The 21,552-nt window shown below is 34.4% G+C and overlaps 1 protein-coding gene across 2 annotated transcripts in view; it reads right to left on the reverse strand.

Moving 5' to 3' along the window:
- Positions 1 to 21,552, reverse strand: part of SSBP2 (single stranded DNA binding protein 2) — a 294,033-nt gene that overhangs the window by 55,686 nt on the left and 216,795 nt on the right. For both annotated transcript variants that reach the window (XM_065919078.1, XM_065919077.1), the window contains one exon: positions 12,724 to 12,783. In XM_065919078.1, coding sequence (XP_065775150.1) covers positions 12,724 to 12,783 — 60 coding nt within the window. The remainder of the gene's footprint in view (positions 1 to 12,723; positions 12,784 to 21,552) is intronic.

A 21,552-nucleotide genomic window follows, 5' to 3' on the forward strand; every position in this document is an offset into this window, starting at 1 on the left:
CCCATTCCAGCACTTTTTGTTTGTAGACTTTGATGATGGCCACACTGACAGATTGAGGTGATACCTATTTTTGATTTGCATTTCTCTAATAATTGGTAAAGTGGAGCATATTTTCATGTGCTTTGTGGCCATCTGCATGTTTTCTTTGGAGAAATGTCTATTTAGAACTAATTTTTATAGCTTCTTTATCTTAAGCTGCATAAGCTGTTTGTAGACATTTGGAGATTAATCCCTTGTTGGTTGCATCATTTGCAAATATTTTTCCCCATTCTGTAAGTTGTCTTTTTGTTTTGTCTATGGTTTCCTTTGCTGTGCAAAAACTTTTAGGTTTAACTAGATCCCATTTATTTTTGTTTTTATTGTCATTACTCTAGGGGGTACAGCTAAAGAGATATTGCTGTGATTTATGTAAAAGAGTGATCTGACTTTGTTTTCCTCTAAGAGCTTTATATAGTATCTGGTTTTACATTTAGGTCTTTAATCTATTTTGAGTTTATTTTTGTGCATGGTGTTAGAGAATGCTCTAATTTCATTCTTTTATACGTAGCTGTTCAATTTTCCCAGAACCTCTTATTGAAGACGCTCTTCTCCATCCATTGATCTATTTGTTGCTGTTTAGTTGCTAAGTTGTGTCTGACTCTTTGTGATCCAAAGGACTGCAACATTCCAGGCTTCCCTGTCCTCCACTGTCTCCCAGAGTTTGCTCAAATTCATGTCCATTGAGTTGATAATGCTATCCTAACCATTTCATCCTCTGCTGCCCCCTTCTCCTTTTGTCTTAAATCTTTCCCAGCATCAGGGTCTTCTCCAATGAGTCAGCTCTTTGCATCAAGTGGTCAAAGTATTGGAGCTTCAGCTTTAGCATCAGTCCTTCCAATGAATATTTAGGGTTGATTTCCTTTAATATTGACTGGTTTTACCTCCTTGCAGTCCAAGGGACTCTTAAGAGTCTTCTTCAGCCTCACAATTTGAAAGCACCAATTATTGATAGCTCAGCTAGTAAATAATCCACCTGCAATGCAGGAGACCCCCAGTTCGATTCCTGGGTCAGGAAGTTCTGCTGGAGAAAGGATAGGCTACCCACTCCAGTATTCCTGGGCTTCCCCGGTGGCTCAGTTGGTAAAGAATCCTCCTGCAGTGTGGGAGACCTCGGTTTGATCCGTGGGTTGGGAAGATCCCCTGGAGAAGAGAATGGGTACCCACCTCCAGTATTCTGGCCTGGAGAATTCCATGGACTGTATAGTCCATGGGGTCACAAAAAGTCGGACACGAGTGAGTGACTTTCACTTCACTTTCTTTATGGTTCAACTCTCACATCCATACGTGACTACTGGAAAAACCATAGCTTTGACTATCTGAACATTTGTCGGCAAAGTGTTGTGTCTCCTTTTTAATATGCTATCCAGGTTTGTCATAGCTTTCTTTCCATGGAGTAGGCATCTTTTAATTTCATGGTTGCAGTCACCATCAGCAGTGATTTTGGAGCCCAATAAAATAAAATCTGTTACTGCTTCCATTTTTCCCCTTCTATTTGCCATGAAGTGATGAGACCAGATGGCATGATCTTAGTTTTTTGAATGTTGAGTTTGAAGCCAGCTTTTTCATTCTCCTCTTTCACCCTCACCAAGAGACTCTTTAGTTCCTCTTCACTTTCTACCATTAGAGAGTTACTATCTGCATATCTGAGGTTGTTGATATTTCTCCTGGCAGTCTTAATTCCAGCTTGTTAGTCATCCAGTCAGGATTTCATGTGATGTACTCTGTATATAAGTAAAATAAGCAGGGTGACAATATAGAGGTTGGTTGTACTCTTTTTCCCAATTTGGAACCAGTCAGTTGTTCCATGTTTGGTCCTAACTGTTGCTTCTTGACTTGCACACAGGTTTCTCAGGAGACAGATAAGGTGGTCTGGTACTTCCATCTCTTTAATAATTTTCCATAGTTTGTTGTGATCCACAAAGTCAATGGCTTTAGCATAGTCAATTGAGCAGAAGTAGATGTTTTTCTGGAACTTCTTTGCTTTCTCCATGGTCCAAATATATTTCTGTTTATGGCACTCCTATACTGTTTTGAGTACTGTAGCTTAATAGTACACTCTGAAGTCAAGGAGCCTGATTCCTTCCTTCAGCTCAATTTTCTTTTTCAAAATTGCTTTGGCTATTTAGGGTCTTTCATTTTTCCATATTTCCAGTCAAATTTTAAGCTTTTTTTCCCTAGATCTACAAAAACTGCCATTGATAATTTGATAGGAACTACATTGAATCTGAAGATTTCCTTGGGCAGTATAGTCATTTTGACAGTATTGATTCTTTCAATCTAAGAACATGGTGTATTTTTCCATCTGCTTGTGTCATCTTCCATTTCTTTCATTTGCATCTTAAGTTTTCAGAATACAGGTGTTTTGCTTCCTTAGGTAGGCTTATTCTAGGTGTTTTATTCTTTTTGATGTGAAGGTAAATGGCATTGCTTCCTAAACTTCTTTTTCTGATCTTTTGTTGTTAGTGTATAGAAATGCAACATTTCTGTGTATTAATTTTGTAGTCCACAACTTTACCAAATTCATTGAGCCCTAGTAGTTTTCTGGTAGCTTTGCCAGGATTTTCTATGTACAGTATCACGTCATCTACAGTGGCAGTTTTACTTCTTCTTTTCCAAGTTGGATTCTTTTTATTTTCTTCTCTGACTGCAATGGCTAGGACTTCCAACCTATGTTGAATAAAAGCAGTGAGAGTGGACATCCTTGTATTTTTCCTGATCCTAGGACGAAATGCTTTCAGCTTTTCACTGTTGAGTATGATGCTACATGTGTGTCTTTCATATATGGTTTTACCCTGTTAAGGTATGTTCCCTCTATGCCGACTTTCTGAAGAGTTATTTTTTTTAAATTATAAACTGCTAATAGATTTTGTCAGATGCTTTTTCTGCATCTACTGAGATTATCATATGACTTTTATTCAATTTGTTAATGTGGTTATCACTGATTGATTTGCAGATATGGGAAAAATCCTTGTATCCCTGGGATAAATCCCACTCGACTGTGGTGTATGATCCTTTTAATGTATTGTTGGATTTGGTGTGCTAGCCTGTTGCTTAGGATTTTGTGTCTATGTTTATCAGTGACATTGGCTTGTCACTTTGTTTGTAATATCTTTGTATCATTTTGGTACATGTTTGGTACATGTTTGAGAGTGGCTTCAAACAATAAGTTTGGGAGTGTTCTGATCTCTGCAATTTTTTGAAACAGTTTCAAAAGGATAGATGTTAACTTTTCTCTAAATGTTTGATAGGATTCACCTGTGAAGCTATCTGGTCTGGGGTTCTTTGTTGGCTTGGGGTTCTTAAATCAAAGTTTCAATATCATTGCTTGTGATTGTTCTATTCATATTTTCTATTTCTTCCTAATTGGGTTTTCCAAGATTGTACCGAAGAATTTGTCTACTTCTTCTAGGTTGTCCAGTTTATTGACATAATGTTGTTTGTCTCTTATGATCCTTCATATTTCTGTGTTACTGTAACTTTTTCATTTCTGCTTTTATTGATTTGAGCCCTCTCCCTTTTTTTCTTGATGAGTTTGGCTAAAGCTTTATCAATTTTGTTTATCTTCTCACAGAAGCAGCTTTTAGTTTCATTGCTATTTTGTATTGGTTCTTTATCTCATTCTTTTCTGCTCTGAGTTTATGATTTCTTTTCTCTGCTAACTTTGGGTTTTGTTTGTCCTTTTTCTAGTTGCTTTAGGTATAAGGTTAGGTCATTGATTTGAAATTTTTCTTGTTTTCTGTAGTAAGATTGTATTGCTGTAATTTTCTCTCTTAGAACTGCTTTTGCTGTGTCCCATAGGTTTTGGGTTGTTGTATTTTCATTTTGTCTCTAGGGGATGTTTTTATTTCCTCTTTGATTTCTTTAGTGAGCTACTGATTGTTTAGAAGCACGTTGTTCAGCTTCCATGTGTTCCTTTTTTTTTTTTTTTTTTTACAATTTTTGTTTGTAGATTTGTAATCTTATTGCATTGTGGTCAGGAAAGATGATTGATATAATTTTAGTTTTCTTAAACTTATCAAGGCTTGCTTTATGGTCCAGTATGTGATCTATCCTGGAGAATATTCTATATGCATTTGAGAAGAATGTGTATTCTGCTGCTTTTGGATGGCATGCTCTATAAATACCAATTAAGTTCATCTTGTCTAATATGTTAAGACCTGTGTTTCCTTAATGATTTTCTGTTTGGATGATCTGTCTATTGATATAAGTTGGATGTTAAAGTCCCCCACTTTTACTGTGTTACTGTCAGTTTCTCTTTTTATGACTGTATTTGCCTTATACATATTGAAGTGCTTCTATGTTGGGTGCATATATATTTACAATTGTTATTATCTTCTTGGATTGATCCCTTGATCATATGCAGTGTCCTTCTTATAACAGTCTTTATTTTAAAGTCTATTTCGTCTGATATGAGCATTACTATTTCAGCTCTTTTTTTAAAATTTCCATTTGCATGAGAAATCTTTTTCTATCCCCTCACTTTCAGTCTTTATGTGTCCCTAGATCTAAAGTAGGTCCCTTGTAGACAGCATATATATGGGTCTTATTTTTGTAACCATTTAGCCAGTCTATGTCTTTTGGGTGGAGCATTTAATCCATTTACATTTGAAATAATACTGATAATAGGTTCTTATGGTCACTTTGCTAATTGTTTTGGGATTGTTTTTCTAGGTCTTTCTTTCCTTCTCTTTGTCTTTTGTTCCCGTCTCTGGTAGTTGCATGATTGTCTTTAGTGTGTTTAGATTCCTTTTTCTTTTTTGTGTATATATCTGTTGTAGATTTTTGATTTGTGATTACCATGAGGCTTTGATATAGCAGTTTATGTATACACAAGACTGTTTTAAGTTGCTAGTCTCTTAATTTCAAATGTATTTCCAATATCCTGCATTTTAACTTTTTTCTTATGACTGCTGGATTTGATGTCTTATTTGTGTGGATGATTTCCCACCTTTACTGCATGTCTGCTTTTACCAGTGAACTTTCCCATTTGTAATTTTCTTGTAGCTAGTTGTGGCCTTTTCTTTTCTACCCAGAGAAAGTTCTTTTAGCATTTGTTATAAAGCTGGTTTTGTAGTGCTCTTAACTTTTGTTTGTCTGTAAAGTTTTTGCTTTTTCCCATCTAATCTACCTGAGAGTCTTGCTGGGTAGAGTAGTCTTGGTTGATTTCTCCCTTTCATTACTCTAAATATATCAGGCCATTCCCTTCTGGCCTGCAGAGTTTCTACTGAAAAATCAGCTGATAACCTTAATGGGAGTTCCCCAGTATGTTATAGGTTGCTTTTCCCTTGTTACTTTTAATGTTTTTTCTTTGTCTATAATTTTTCTCAATTTGTGTTTCAGTGTGTTTCTCCTTGGGTTTACCTTGTATGGGATTCTCTACACATCCTGGACTTCAGTGACAGTTTCCCTTCTCATGTTAGGGACATTCTCAGCTACTATATCTTCAAATATTTTCCCAGATCCTTTCTCTCTCTATTCTCCTCTGAGACCCCTAAAATATGAATGTGTTGGTGCATTTTTTTGTTGTTGTCCCAGAGGTCTCTTAGACTGTCCTCATTTCCTTTCATTCTTTGTTCTGCAGCAGATATTTCACCATTCTGTCTTCCAGCTCATGAGTATGTTCTTCAGCCTCATTTATACTGTTACTGATTCCTTCTAGTGTGTTTTTCATTTCATTTTTTCTACTGTTTATCTCTGTTCTTTAAATATTTTTAGTTCTTTGCTAAAAATTTCTTGTATCTTCTCGATTTGTGCCCCATTCTTTTTCTGAGATCCTGGATCGCCTTTACCAGCATTTCTCTGAATTCTCTTTTGGGTTGATAGCCTATCTTCACTTCCCTTAGTTGTTCTTCTGGGGTTTTACCTTGTTTGTTCATCTGGAACATATCTCTTTGCCACCTCATTTGGTCTAACTTTCTGTGTTTGTGGTCCCACTGGCTGCAGGATTACAGTTCGTCTTGCTTTTGGGTGCCTGCCCTCTGGTGGATAGGGCTGGTCTAAAAGGCTTGTGCAGGCTTCCTGGAAGGAGGGAGTGTTGCCTGCTCAGTGATGGGTGGAACTGGGTCCTATTCCTCTGGCAGGCAGGGCTGTGTCAAGGGCTATGTTTGGAGGTCATTACAGGTGACTGTTGGCTCAGGATGACTTTAGGCAACCTGTCTGCTGATGGGTAGGATTGTGTTCCCATCTGTTGACTGTTTGACCTAAGGCATTCCAGCTTTGGAGCTTTCTGGCCGTTGGTTGGTGCCAGGTCTTGGCATAAAAATGGCAACCTCAAGCACAGTTCACACCTATGAGTACCTAGTACCTCCATCACAAATGTCCTCATAAGACTTCTATTTTACATTTTGTGAATTTTATGAGGTCTGTACACTCAGTATAATTTCTTAGTTTTAAAATGATTCCACTTTGCCCAATTTTGTGGCAAACAAAAGAGCTATTGTTGGGAACAAAATCTAGGCAAAAAGTGTCCTATTTATCCCTGAGAAGTTTAATGCCCTTCCCCAAAATTGATTTATTAAGGATACAAAAATAATTTTTCTTCTTAAATAAATTATTTCTACAGATTATTTTACTCACTGGGGATTATAATAGAAGCAGAACTAAAATGTCAAGGGGCCAATTGATATTATTTTGAATAGTCATATTTCCCTAAGAAACTATTTAGAAAAAGAATACTCCAATTAAGTTTAAACAATTTGCTGAGTGGAAAAAGAACTAGAACTAGAACTGAAGGAAGGTGAAGATTAACAAATATGGTTTATTTTACACAGTGGCGTAATACTGGTTACATGCTGAATTGTAAGTTTCAAATAGTCATCTGAGCAGCACTTAGACCTGGATCAAGCTATAAATGACTTAAGTATACTGACCTTATGAAAAATGTATATATACATATATACACATAATCCTGACAACTGGCAAGAATTTCTATGAATGTTCACTAATTTAAACTTAAAAACAAATATTTGGTTTAAAATTTTAAATATTTCAAAGAAAATGTGCTATTAAAGAATTTCTATATCGAGATCAGAACTATTTCCTTAACTGTTATATTGGGATGCAGTAATTTTGTAACCCTCTGATTTTTGTTTGTTTGTTTACAAGCACACCCTATGTCTATTTATTGATTTCTGACTAAATGGTCTATTTCCTGCTTACCTTTCCAGGCTAATTTCTTGCCACTGACACACTGATATTCTAACTTTGTTTTTCCAAACCTCTTTCAGTTTTTGTTTTTTTTTTTTCCAATTCATGTACTCAGTCAATGATATCTAAATACCAACCATTAAAAGCAAAACAAAACTCAAACTAAAACTAAACTCTCTCTCAAGAACGTCACAGGCTCTTAAGTGCTTATTCTGACATATTTTACATCTTGGTTTAGGGATCATTTCCTAACAAAATTCTTCCATGTAATCCCAGTTTGGCATAAGTTCTCCTTTTATATGCTTTAAAGTAGGAATATCTCAAATTTACAGTAAAATTGCACAACTATTACAAAGGATCCCCATACACCCTGACACTGATTTCCCAACAGTCCATATTTTACCACATCTGTCATTTGAAAGCAAGCTGTAGACCATAATGCTTCCTCACCTCTAAGTACTACAGTACTGTTCCTCAGCAATGATATTCTCCTACATAACCACAGCACAACTTTTCAAGTCAGGAAATCCATTAAAAAAACACTACCATCCCAAACACACAGACTTAATTTAAATTGTGTCACTTGTCTCAACAATGTTTCTTTTTTACTTTTTGGGATAAAGATCTCATGGAACACATAGTGCATTTAGTTGTCAATGCATTTAGTTGTCTTCACAATGTATCACACTGGAGGGTACATGAGGTTGATGCATGCCACTACTGTTGATGTTAACCTTTAAGATCTCATTGTGTTGGTGTCTGCCAGGTGTCTGTAACATTAGATCATTATTTTTCCCCTATGCATTGGATTACTTTTAATACTAGAGCTATTCCAAGAATGTCAGTGTCCCATTCCTCATTAGTTTATCAGTCCATTAATCTTTACTGACAACTTCTAAGCACTATGACAAGTTGCCAAATGGAAATATTTCATGTATATCATTCTTTCTATGATTGCTAGTTGGCATTTAACTGTAAAGAACAGCTTTCCCTTCTTATTGATTGATTCACTGATTGATACTTTTAGATCCCTATTCTAATCAATGGGCTATAATCTATTACTGTCATGATTCATTTTAATATTCAAATTATGCAAGATCTGACCAGTGGGAGGTTATTCAAGCTGGTTCTTCCGTCCTTTTGACACATTTTAATCACATTTTGAGCATTTCTTTACTGGTATAAGATGTTCCAGGTTCATTTCATACTTTTTCTGGTCTACCTCTGGAATCAGACCTTTTTCCAAAGGGCCCCGATTCCTTCTAGTGGAGGACAGCATTTAGACACCAAGATCTGTGTTCTCAAAGTATTCCTTGTTAGTTGAGTACCCTGCCTTTTGTCTCTCTCAGTAAATGCTGCACTTGAAAAATCTATGTGTGTAACTGCAGACATATACATGTAAGTACATACATTTATGACTAATTCTGTATCTGTGTGTGTATGGTACATACACGTACCACAAACTCACACTCTCCAATGCCAATCCAACATGTCTAATTCCAAACCAAAACTTGGAACTAAAAGGATTATATTTAGCCTTCTTCCTCCTTTTATATGTGCCAGTCAATATTTTCTCCAACAGTGAGATGCCTGACTTTCATTATCTTAATTATCTTTAATACCATTATCTACCACTTTTATATGACTCCTCCCTGCCTCCCTGAATATCTTAGCATGCAGGGGAAGTAAGGGCTTCTTATGTACTTTTACAGATCCTTACACCTCAATTTTAAATATCCTCATGGTTTGTCATCTGCTCTGTATCCCCAATAAACTGTTAAGTTCAGAGATTTGATGCTATTTGTGCCTGTTAATTCAGAGTAATAAATACTTATCAAAGGAATAAAAGAAATTTTTCACTGGACAATTTTAGGAATCATCAGTGACAAAGTCATAAGAATGGACTAGATTTCAAGAATTGAGAAGAAAAAAGGTCAAAGATAATTTTCTTAAAATACCAATGAGATAAGAAAGGGAAAAACTGAATAGCTAAAAAAATCAGCAAGTGGACTGGGATTATTTATTTCAGAGTGCACGAGGGGAGCTTCAAGAAGTGGTCAATACTATCAAAAGTTATAAAGAAGTAAATTAGGAGGGGTGAAAACGTGTGATTAAACAACATTATTTTCAATTGTGAGCTTGAACTTCTCCCTTTTTTAAGTCTTGAAATGATTCTAGTTTAATACTCTGATTCTAAATTTCATTGGTAATACCATATTTTATCACTGGAAATAATTTTCTTCAAAAGTTTATTTTTTTGTTTCTTTTGAAATATTAGAACAATTGACAAGTCTTTCTGCTATTATCACTAATCCTATAGAAATCTTGATCAAGGTCAAGTTGTCTTGCAAAATGACTCTTTACCCACATTTAACTCTTTAGTCACCAGTGTTGGTCTTTTGGCTAGTCAAATCTTTACTTTTTAAAAACATTTTTATCAGTCCCAGGATAACCAGATGATGGTTTTATGCATCAAAAGGGTATGATCACTAGATTCTTTAAACCCATAATATCAGGAAAAATAAATTCATACATTTTGTGGGTTAAGATTATATTCTCATATTTGTCAACATGTCAAATGTATTCCACTGAGACTTCACTAGTCACAAATTTTGGGACACATTCTTTGCTTTATAAAAGATCTTCACTTTGACAGAAAATAACACTAGTGATGATGATGCTTAATAACAACAAACAGAAAGTCAACAATAATATACACTTGTGAGCCAGTATACCTAACAGAGTTTCAGGAATGGTGAGAAATTCTAATTTTATAGTGTCAATAAATCAATAACTTATTCTTGGTGCCACTCAGTAACAGTCTCTGTACTTCTGGCTGTCTTGGTTTCCTTAGCAGTGTTGAATGAACACTGAATTTTTCAGATTAAACATTTTATCTATGAGAAGGATAAAGACCTCCAGGTTATGGATGCTTCAACACCACCAACCTATTCTGACCAGTTGAAGCAATTCTGGTGTAATTTCTATTTCATGTGTTTCCCATAGGTATTTATTCTTTGTAACCTTGCAGATTTTTGTAATTTTACTTTTCCTTTCATCATTTTAGACAATATTACCCCTTCCTGCATTTTGGGGCATAGTGATATTATACCATGTTCCAAATACTCAGTCCTACAAATATATAAACAGTATAAGCCATTATGTATTTAGTCCAGAATCATGAAAACCGCCTCAGAAATAATCAAGTGTAAATTCTGGAGAAGCTCTTTATTAAAGGCAAATCTTTTGCATATTCAAATAACTAGTCAACACCACTGAAGAAATTAATAGTTTACTTTTTATTTTCTTAGATACAATCTACCAATAAAATAAAGTTTTTATCATTTTAAATAGACTAAATTTAAAAATTTAACATTTGTTTTAATAGACATCATTCCAATTAATCACCAAAAATAGCACTGCCAATTCTACTGTAATGACTACATAATGAAATTGAAGAACTGTTTTGTTGTTTGAAAATGTGCTATTAGTTAACAGTGTAAATGTTGTTTTAGGAAAAATTTAACAGTTTGCTCAAAGTTCTTTAAAAACAATAGTAGAAATGTAAATTATTATAAATTTGAAAGATGTTTGGATTAATAAAGCTTAACTATACATGAGGAGGAGGACAAAAAGGGCCACTCAGAAGAGTACAACTGTTTTAAAATATACTTAGGTAAAGACTGTTCAAAATTATTGACAAAAAAAGAACCCGTATCGTAACTCTTTATTACCATTAACTTTTTAATTGCTTCTTTTAAAAATCCAAAAGGCATTATATATTAGTTCTTCAAAAATATTTCAAACGACCTAGACTTAGAATTCCACATTTCTACTGCCAATCCACTCCTCTTTCCAAAAGTCTTTCATTTTGTCAGTTTCTTTGGATGTGGAACTTAACTTAGTATCTTATATGTAGCAGGCATTTCAACAGTGTCAAATGGATGCAATTACAGTAATTCCAAGGTATTTTCATAAATCATATGGAATAATGGAGTCAGAAAAATTCTCACATACATAGGGAAATTCACATTTCCCTAATGTAGATTCTTGCTGTTTAGTGGCTAGGCCATGTCTGATTTTGCGACCCCATGAACTACAGCACGCCAGGCTTACACACCTCTTATATCTATGGATATACCTATGGATGGGATGTCTGAAACACCATGAAAACTGCAGTGAAAGATACAACTTTTTGTCCTTAAAAAGGAAATTTAAAAGACTCAGGCACCTATAAGCAGATCTGACTGTCAACATACACAGGTTCACCCACAGAGAAGATAAAACTCCCCTTATGTTGAAACGCTTGGCATCTGTGTACTTGCCATGTTCCCCTGGCCCTGTGTACTGAATGCAGATTCGGTCTGAAGGAGAAAATTCCTCCAGCTGCTAACGTGAGGACTTCAGCACTGTAGCAATGGGATGATCCAGCATTGCTGCCTGCTTAAAGGTCTCCCCTGGGGATGAATGTGGGTGCTGGCACACCCAGTTGTGTGTTAGGACACCAAGGACACTAATTTCAGTAAGAGGAGAGGGGAAGGAAAGCTCCATTTTTATCAAATGTGCTATCAAAGAAAACACAATTTTCTTTTCATTTTTTGGTCAGGAAGCAAGCAGAAATTTTTTACAAAAGAAAAAATTTGTTGTGATAACAGGCTTTACTTCAGATCTGGGTAAATGATGATAAAGACAATTAAAAGTGACAAAACAATTATCTTAACATAAATATTCCAAACAGTTAAGCACTTAATTTACTCTTGTTTTAGACACACACACACACACACGCACGCTGTCTCTAGTCTAAACTTAAAACTATAACATACCTGCAAGTAAAAACTGTGTTTTATTCTCTTTAGCAAATAAATATTTGTTATTGATAAACTATTTGAGGACAAAAATCTATGAAATCTCAGAGCTCTTGTAGGTAAAAATAGATGGACAATCTACTGTTAACTACTGATCTAACCCGTCTAGAAGAAGCTAATTATATGCCAGATACATGACTATAATTGAGCAAAATTGATATGTTACAGCCATGTTATTGTAACTATAAAAATAAACTTAAGTATGTTCATAGAAAATTTCACTGCCATTCTTTACAGTGTAATCTGCATTTACCAAAATCATACATATTTTGAAGGTTAGGATCAAAGTATATGGTAGACTCCAAGGGTCAGCAAACTTTTTCCTGTAAATATCTAGATAATAAATATTTTAGGGCTTCCGGTCACCTACGGTTTCCATTGTGACTCAAATCTCCTATTGCAGTGTTAAAAGAAGCCACAGACAATGCATTAATGAATGAATGTGGCAGCGTTCCAGTACAATTTTATTTACAAAAAGTCAACCAAACTATGGGCCGACCGTTGATGTAGATTATACATCACTAGAAGTACCATAAAATGAAATGAAGGGTAATTTAGCATTTTTATAAGAAAGAAATATATGTGACATTGTCAAGATCTTTGTTGACTCTTTGGAAAAAACAAAACAAAAACACCAAAATATCAAACTTCAGTAGTACACATAAAATCTTACCTGGTTAGGTATCCTCAATGGGGGCCTTGGACCTCCAGGGTATCGAGGTGACATAAAAGGCTATTGAAGTAAAACAAATAAATAAACAAAACAAAAAAAATGTAAAATACAGATCTGAAAATAAACTGCTTTGAAGAACTTTAGAATTACACAAAACATAAATTTACTTCTGTGGCTAATTTCAGTAGAATAAGTGCTTTGGAGAAAAATTACCGTCCTATTTTTTTTAGTTGTAAAATATCTGGAAAAACAGCCAAACTTTTTTAAAATGTGAATTATGATTAAGATAAGGCTATATAATTGGCAAAAGGTAAGATTAAGAAATTTAGGCAACTGAATTTTAGTAACGACTTCAGGAAGAGGATTACTGGCTACATCATTATACAAGTTGGATTCTGAGTATATTCTTTGGACCAAATTACCCAATTTGGTTTTTGTTTTCCTCTAATAATTTTAAAGTTGCCAAATTTCTTCATCTTTTCTTTTGTTGTTCTGTTTAAAATGGTAAAGACATTTCTTTACCATTTGTAGTTAGAAAACCTTCAGCCTTCTTTCATTAAGAGTTTGCTGTAATTCAAAATTGATTATAAACTTTAAAGTTGAAATTTCTTTGCATATTTTGAGCCTAGCAGACTATGAGATATGTACATTTTAAACAAAACAGTTTTTAATCAAAGTATAGTTAATTTATAATGTGGCATTAGTTTCAGATGTAAAGTGATTCAATGATAACACATATATATATATGTGCAAACATACATATATACTTATTTAGATTCTTTTTTATTACAGGCTATCATAAGATATTGAATATAGTCCCTGCTCTATACAGCAAGTCCTTGTTGCTTATTTTATGAATAGTAGTGTGTATATATTATGAGGTGTGTACTTTTATTAACAGAAAAATGTCCTTATATTAAAATACAAGTTGATTATTTTGTTAGCTGACTCAGAGGCTGCTAAACTGTGCTGACTCTGACAGTCCCAAAACGATCTGAAAAATATGCTAAAAGTATCATTTTGATGATTGTTCGATGTTGAGTGGAAGAATATTTTTGACACTTAGATTTGAGCACAAATTTAAAAAATTGTTCAAAATTCCATTTTTACAAATGTAACTGTTTGATTATACTACAATACATAATTACATGTAATGTAAGCAAATTATCAACTCCGAAGGGTTGAATATTAATTAAAATATTAAGAATGAATTCACTGAAGACTTGTACAAGCCAATTCTATATAGTAGTTCACATAATTCTAAATTCCATTTTTATAATTCTTTCTACAAATATTTTTAGAAATTAGACCTGCAGTTCATGGCTACACATATTTTCTAGGGTTATTTAAAAAGCATCTGAAAAATTATATGGTATAGAAAAATTATGTGATATAGACTTTCTCTTTTGGAGATGTGGACACATCAGTAAGAACTTTAGAATTCAGCAATTTGGCTTTTTGCTTGCTGTGTTCTCATATGTTAACATAGTCTTAGGAGATCATTTTAAATAGACAGAAACAATGGATTATTCAGGTACTAGTGTCAACTTCAGCTGATAAAACTTAAATGGATTTTCCAGTTTAAACATTTAAAAAATGTTTCGTTTTTACACAGTTAATCAAAGTTGATTCTCCTTTACCAATTCTGAAGTGCTGCTCTAAATTGGATTAATTAGTTAACTATACTGTCAACCAGAAGTTCATCTCAGTGTTCACACTCCCTCTGCTACTTTCTTGATCACCTAATTTCATTTATGAAACTGTCCTGGACTTATTTAAGCAATTTAATAATTAAGTGTAGTGTCACTGATTTTGGAATGGTTGGCTTTCTTTCACAAAGTGATGTTTTATGACACAGCTACTAAGCCAAAATACAATATCAATTTAGTGTTTGAGACATGGAGAAATAAAAATAGGTTACTAATAATTCCTGTCTATAATAAAATCACTTCAAAGTGGAATACAAGGTAGAAATTGTTAAAACGCTACTAAATCCTGGTAGACATTGAAATGCACCTTATTTGGGTCAGAGAATTTGAGATTGTATGTTCTTCTGAACGTAAAATAGCGTTACAGTATTAATATAAATGGACTATTTAAAAAGAGAGAATTTTCTCTAATCAGTGGCATTGTGAGTGAGTGTGTTTTAACAGGACTGTTGCACGCTCCTATCTGAACATGAGGCTCCGTGGAGACACTCCTGAGACAGGCAATGCATGTGGCTGTGAGCCCAAGGCCCCTCTGGAGTAAGACGGAGAGAGAGTCTCCCTTAAATTTACTTCCCCTTGAACGCCCTCCGCCAAGAAGCTCACTTTTTGGCGGGGGGGGCTGGGGATGGTAAAAAAAACAAAATTGAAACCCTATACAATTAAAGCAAAAAATAACAAAAAGCTAGTTAATTCAGATAACAATCTACTACTTTTCCTTAAAATAGAAATATAAAGAATGGGTAAAGGATTTTTCTTTGGGTAAAGCATTTTAATACAAAATCAGCACTGTAGCCCTTAGTATTCAGATTGATTCTTAAGTTATCCAGTTAACCACTGAGGTCCTCAAACTGCTTATTGACGTGCAGACACAATAACAGAACCTAGAGTTTAGTATTAGAAGCAGAACATTCTACTATATTTGTATTTCACTATTCAGAAGTCAATTTGCTTTCAAATATAATTCACGATAGTAAAACAAGTTTAAATTATTTCATGGTAAAATGCTAAGATAAGAGATTACCTACTGATAGTATGTGTGTGTGCTAAGCTGCTCTGTCGTGTCTGTCTCTCTGTGACCCTATGGACCGCAGCCCGCCAGGCTCCCCTCTCCATGGGATTCTCCAGGCAAGAACACTGGAGCAGGCAGCCACGCCCTCTGCCAAGGGATCTTCCCGACCCAGGGACTGAACGCGCATCTCTTACATCTCCTGCGCTGGCAGGTGGGTTCTTTAACATTAGCACCACCTGGGAAGCCTCTACGTCTATTGACAGACCTGTCAGTACTCTCTCTTGATAACCTGGAAAGAACAGATTCCTCAAAGGAGCCCTTAGCTACGAGAGTGTGCTAACTTTTATATTTGGGGAATTCTTTTTCATAGTTGGGACATCAAAACATTTGCCTGAAGATGTCAGGAGGATGAATCAATATTTTAAATGGAAAAAGCCTTCCCCTGAAAAAATGGGCTAAACAGTTATAATACGTGCAGAAAAAACATTTGACTGAGAGTCAAACGGACCAGGATTCTAGTTTTTGTATGTCCACTAATTAGCAGAGGGACCCTAAATTAAAAACCTTTCAGGGCTTTCAGGGCTTTAGCTTTCTCAATCTAAAATGAGAGTTAGACTAGATGATCTCAAAAGTCTCTTGGGAAATAATAATTTAAAAAGTCCCATGATTCTGTGTTAATTATTTCCAGCATTACCCCTAAGTGTAAAGGTTAGTGTACTACAGATATAAATATTTGAAGCATGGGGATGGGACTGGGGGGGATATCAGTGTATGTTCCTAAGGCACAAACTATCTGTATCAAGGAGCTAGAGAAGTTTATTCCTATGCTTTCCAGGAAAAACAAAAACCTAGTTGAAGAAAAAAATATACTCCAACAATGATGCTCTTTGTTCAGATCAAAGGTCAACAGAATAAAAAAGCTATGCTTATTGATTAAAAGGTATGCTAGAGATTTGTTCATTCACCAAATGTTTACTAAACACCCACAAAGCCACTGTTCTCAGTGGCTGGACATATCAGTGAAAAAACCAGATAAAGATCATTGCCTTCTGCTTAGGATTTTTCAAAGTTCACAGTCCTATAATTAACAGGAGAAACAATTTTCTGGAAAAACTATTTTCTACAGTCCACTAATCAGGAAGAAATAGAATGTTCTCTTCACCAAATGGCAGATATCAATGAAAACCAAAAGAAAATAATATTTCAATCTGGTGCCTTCCCTCAGAAGTCATATTACATCATCCCTACTTGATAGAACATGCAGTGCTATGAATGACTGAAACTCAAGGCTATGCTTTTAAAAAGGCTTTCCAAATTAGGGTTTCCTAAGGTTCTTTATAATACATAAGATAAACTGAGTAGCACAGTTAGTACCCTGACATATGGAAAGCATTTACAGGTATAAATTCTTATTTCTACATGTTTTAGCCATTTACTTAGAATGAATGGGATAAGCCAAAGTGGAAGCAATAAAAATATATACAAAGCCAGAAAAATCAATAAATTATTTGATGACTAAATGAAAGGAGAAAAAAAAAAAACTTAATAGAAATATAAACCAAGTGTCCAGCTCATTTCCTCCAAGTAGTCTTTTAGAGAAAAGATCACACCACTTAGAATCATAATTTATTTCAGAATGAATGTCATTCCATCTTAAAGGATTATTATTTTCCATTATATCAAGAATTATTCATGAAATATTAAACTTCTGCTTTCCTAAAAAGAGATTTTCCTTTATGCTTTTCCATTTCTGCTAGTAGAAAGTCGTAGTCTCCCTCTTATTTGATCTTCATAAGCCATTAGTGCTTTATCTCAATTCTCTAAGATTTAGAAGGAACTGGCTCTTTCTCATCTTTCCTTCTCTGAAAATCCTGGAACCCACTCTGCCCTCATGGAATCATTTTACAAATAATTTACCCATCCTGAAATTATAGGTGGTGAGAACCACTTTAAGCCCTAACTTCTTTTCATATATATATACACACACATATATATATATATATGATCAAATTGTACATCTTAAATGACACACTGCTCAAATGTTAACCTTACTAATATCTTCTAACATTTAAATAGTTTCTAGAAAGCATAAATAAGATTAATAATCAACAGCAGAATATTTCTTGAGATAACTCTGTTCTCTCTTTCTCTGCCAAGTAAACTTCTACTAACCCTCCAGAGGCTGGTTTAAGTGTCACCCCCTCTTTAAGGAAGGTCCATAGGCTCCTTTCTCCATTTTCTGAGCATGTTTTCACACTGTTCTCATAGAGGACTGAGCACACTGCAGGGTAATATGTGCCTTGATATGAAGGGAACCCACTTCAGAGGAAAGAGCACAAAACCAGATCAGAGCAAGTACCTTAATGTCAAGGTAATCAATCTATGAAATCAAACTGGTACTTCTAAGAATCCTTAAAATCGATGTAGCAGTGTACAAAGCACCTTATTTTAAATATTTCAACATGGCTTTTGAAACTCTTGATCTTTAAGAGCAAATTGATACTAAAGAAAATTTAAAAATCACTGAAAAAAACTAAAAGTTTCTTTAAAATACCATCTTTAAAATATTTCTTTAAAATACTTAAGCATTCTCTATATACTACATTTTATTTTAGGAGCACAATTTAGAACAAATCAATGATGAAGAGACTACTACTAAGTTCTTTAGTATAAACAAATCTAACATTTAGGATACTTTACAACTCTGAAAATTTATGTCAGAGGTATGTTCTACAATGTAAAATACTGAACTTTTTTGAGGATAAAACTGCACAATTTGCTTCTATTTGTGAAAAAATAATATTTTTAAATGACAGAGATATACACAATTACAAAGTTTAAGAAAATATGAACTTAGGAAATAATCTAAAAAATAAATACACATTTAAAATGACTTCATGAAACTATCCAAGTGAAGTTTTATAAGTTCTCTAATTGTATGATTATGATAAAATCTGATTTAAAGAATTTTATTTCAATACACCTTTTTGACACATTTCACAGCAAAAATTTTTTAGACTTAACTAGGTCAACCTCCTCATTTTATGTAAAAGCAAACCAAAGGCCAAATTTCTTAACTGCCACTTTAGTTTTCTCAGCGCTATATAACATCCTACTACAGTAATACCTTTGTATTGTAGAATAAAGGCAGGTACACATACTACATTCTTATGACCAACTGGCCATAAATAAACTGCCTGACAAGGTACTTCCTCCTAGGCCCCTCAGCAACCTTGCAACCATGCATTTAATGTAGAATTCTTTATCTTTGCTCCCATTCAACTTTGAAAAGCTGAAAGGACAATGGTATTTCAAGTAATCAAGTTAATTTGCACATAAAGTAGTAATTAGCATGTGTTCTTGATTCAACAGATGAAATTCAACAACAGAAATATAAAATAAATCTAGTAAGCGCTCTCTTTTCTTGAACATTTTTGGTAGAGTTTTGATAATATAGGGCTTCCCGGATAGCTCAGTTGGTAAAGCATCTGCCTGCAATTCAGGAGACCCCAGTTCGATTCCTGGGTCAGGAAGATTCCCCTGGAGAAGGGGTAGGCTACCCCCTCCAGTGTTCCGGCCTGGAGAACACAAAGAGTTTGACATGACTGAGTGACTTTTACTTTCTTTGATAATATATGTTGTCTTCATTTATTTAAGTCACATACAGGAAGAGAATAGAAGAAGGGTTAGGAATGGTGGTACGTGGATATGGTATTAGTAGAAGAATACTATCATTATAATGAAACTGTTCATTATAATGTGATAACTTATAATGAGGTTCAGGAAGAAGAGAAGGAAGCAGTTAGCGCATTATCAGAGAGAATTTGCAGAATCACATTCAATAAATACTTGGTTGTTTCCATAGCTGGCTCACTGACTGAGTGAACAACATTGATGAAAGACTGTAAAGACCAGCGAAAGGTGTAATAAAGTTTGGTTCTCTTGTATAAAATCTCATCTGGCCAATTTATGTGCCTTGTTAAAAATAAGTAGCATCAATTGATATTGCAAAGGGTAAGGAACAGTATTGGCACAATATATTTGGTTGTCTAATGAGAAAATGCTTATATGTATAGAGGGGAAAATTCAGCTTGTTCATGTAAGATAAATCATATCTTTTAGAGGACCTAATAAAAGTAGGTAAGGAACAAAGTGCTGGAAACCCCAAGACCATATCTAGTTATAATGACAATATCCACATTAACAACATATACGATAATTTATGATTAAGATGACTTCCCTGGTGGCTCAGACGGTAAAAGCGTCTGTCTATAATGCGGGAGACCCGGGTTCAATCCCTGGGTCGGGAAGATCCTCTGGAGAGGGGAATGGCAACCCACTCCAGTACCCTTGGCTGGAAAATCCCACGGACAGAGGAGCCTGGTAGTCTACAGTCCATGGAGTCGCAAAGAGTCGGACACGACTGAGCGACTTCACTTTCTAAGATGACTAAGAAGGTCTTATACTCTCTCCTCCTGCTTTTTAGGTTTCTCTGTTTCTGGGGTTTCAGGGTTGAAAATAGTGATTCTTAAACAGTTTTACAGAGTGCCAGTATTTAGTAACCACTTTTTGGTACAGAAGGATGTCAGGTTAATCTGTGTATGATTTGGAGGAAAAAAAGGTATGATAACTTACTAATTTTTTTCTCTGAAGCAGAGGCCAGCTATGTGAAATGCCACCAATTTCATATAGTGGGGCATTTTGGGGGGTATTTGTCTATTAGTGCTGCATGTACACATGAGACTATTCTTTTTAGACTTATATATATACAAAGAGCTATAAGCCTCAGGTCTTAGAAACAATGCTTTAGCTTACATATTTTCTTTGCATTAAGAAGAGGCTGGGCACTGTGTAAAAGTATTAAACATTCTCCTTTCTTAACATCATATTGTCTTTAGCACATAACCATTTTTAGTGCAAAAATGTGTAAGAAAAATGGTTTTGCTAAAAAGTAATTTGCTTTCAGCAATATTTAGGCAAAAAAGTAAGGTACAAAGTGATAGGAAAATATGGGTTATCCTCAGTAACTATATTAATTACATAAAGATCAAATATCTACCTCACTTGGTCCTGTGCAGATATGACTTGAGACAGACTAATCTTCTGATATGTTTTATGTACTATTTTAGGCAGACGCACAGAAACAATATAAAATTCTGTGACATAAAAATTATTCTAGAATCTCAACAGAAAAACTTCTCTTGAACATAATTTTTTAAATTGATAAATATGGAAGGTTATAATTATTTATAGTCCTATAAAGGTAATAAAAATATGTTCACTATGAGATTTTCATCCCAAGTATCAACACTGTCTTAAAAATTAAGCATTACCTTTTATATTCATTCTGTGTCCATTTTTTTTAGTTCAATTCTCTTTATATGATTTTCCTATATAGAGTTCTAATCTCTATTTTGCTATTTGAAATTTCACTGAGAAGTAAATATTTTTCCTTAGTTGTGATAAGAGTTGAAAGCATATGCTATCAATAATAAATAATATTGAGAATATTATTTTGAAAAACATCAGTCTTGTGACTTGTACATTTGTTTCTGCCATCGTACATATAGTAAAACTGTTCACATTTTTATTTTTATAATTCCATGAGATGCTTCATGAGTTTTCTGTAGAAAAGTAATGAAGCATAAATTATACATCAACTGAATTTCGTCAAAGTTACTTTACAATTCATATATCTTAATTTGTTCAGTTCCTTTTCTGTTTTTCATGAAAATCTCCATCAGACATTACTGACACCCCAGTGGATAAGACACTCTTGATTAACACATTTTAATTCCAACTAGTATTAAACTAATTTAGCTCACAAAATGACATGCTTCTGCTGGCATATTCTGCTAATAAGCATAAATATGTAGTTTATTTTCCATACATCCTAGATATTCTATCATCAACAACACTTAAAATAATGCATATAAAATAACTGTCAAGTAAGATGTTTTTTTGGGCAAGGTTAATCCAATTCAGCACAGAGTTATAAGCAGGTTGATTCTTTGGATATGGATTTAGTCTAAGCATCCAAATTGCTCACTTCTATTATGGGCCTTTTCAAAAAGATGAGACAGTTTCTCAAGCCTTCATTACCATATATCA

This window comes from Muntiacus reevesi, chromosome 1 (genome assembly GCF_963930625.1).
Source record: "Muntiacus reevesi chromosome 1, mMunRee1.1, whole genome shotgun sequence".
In the NCBI taxonomy this organism is placed as follows: Eukaryota; Metazoa; Chordata; class Mammalia; order Artiodactyla; family Cervidae; genus Muntiacus; species Muntiacus reevesi.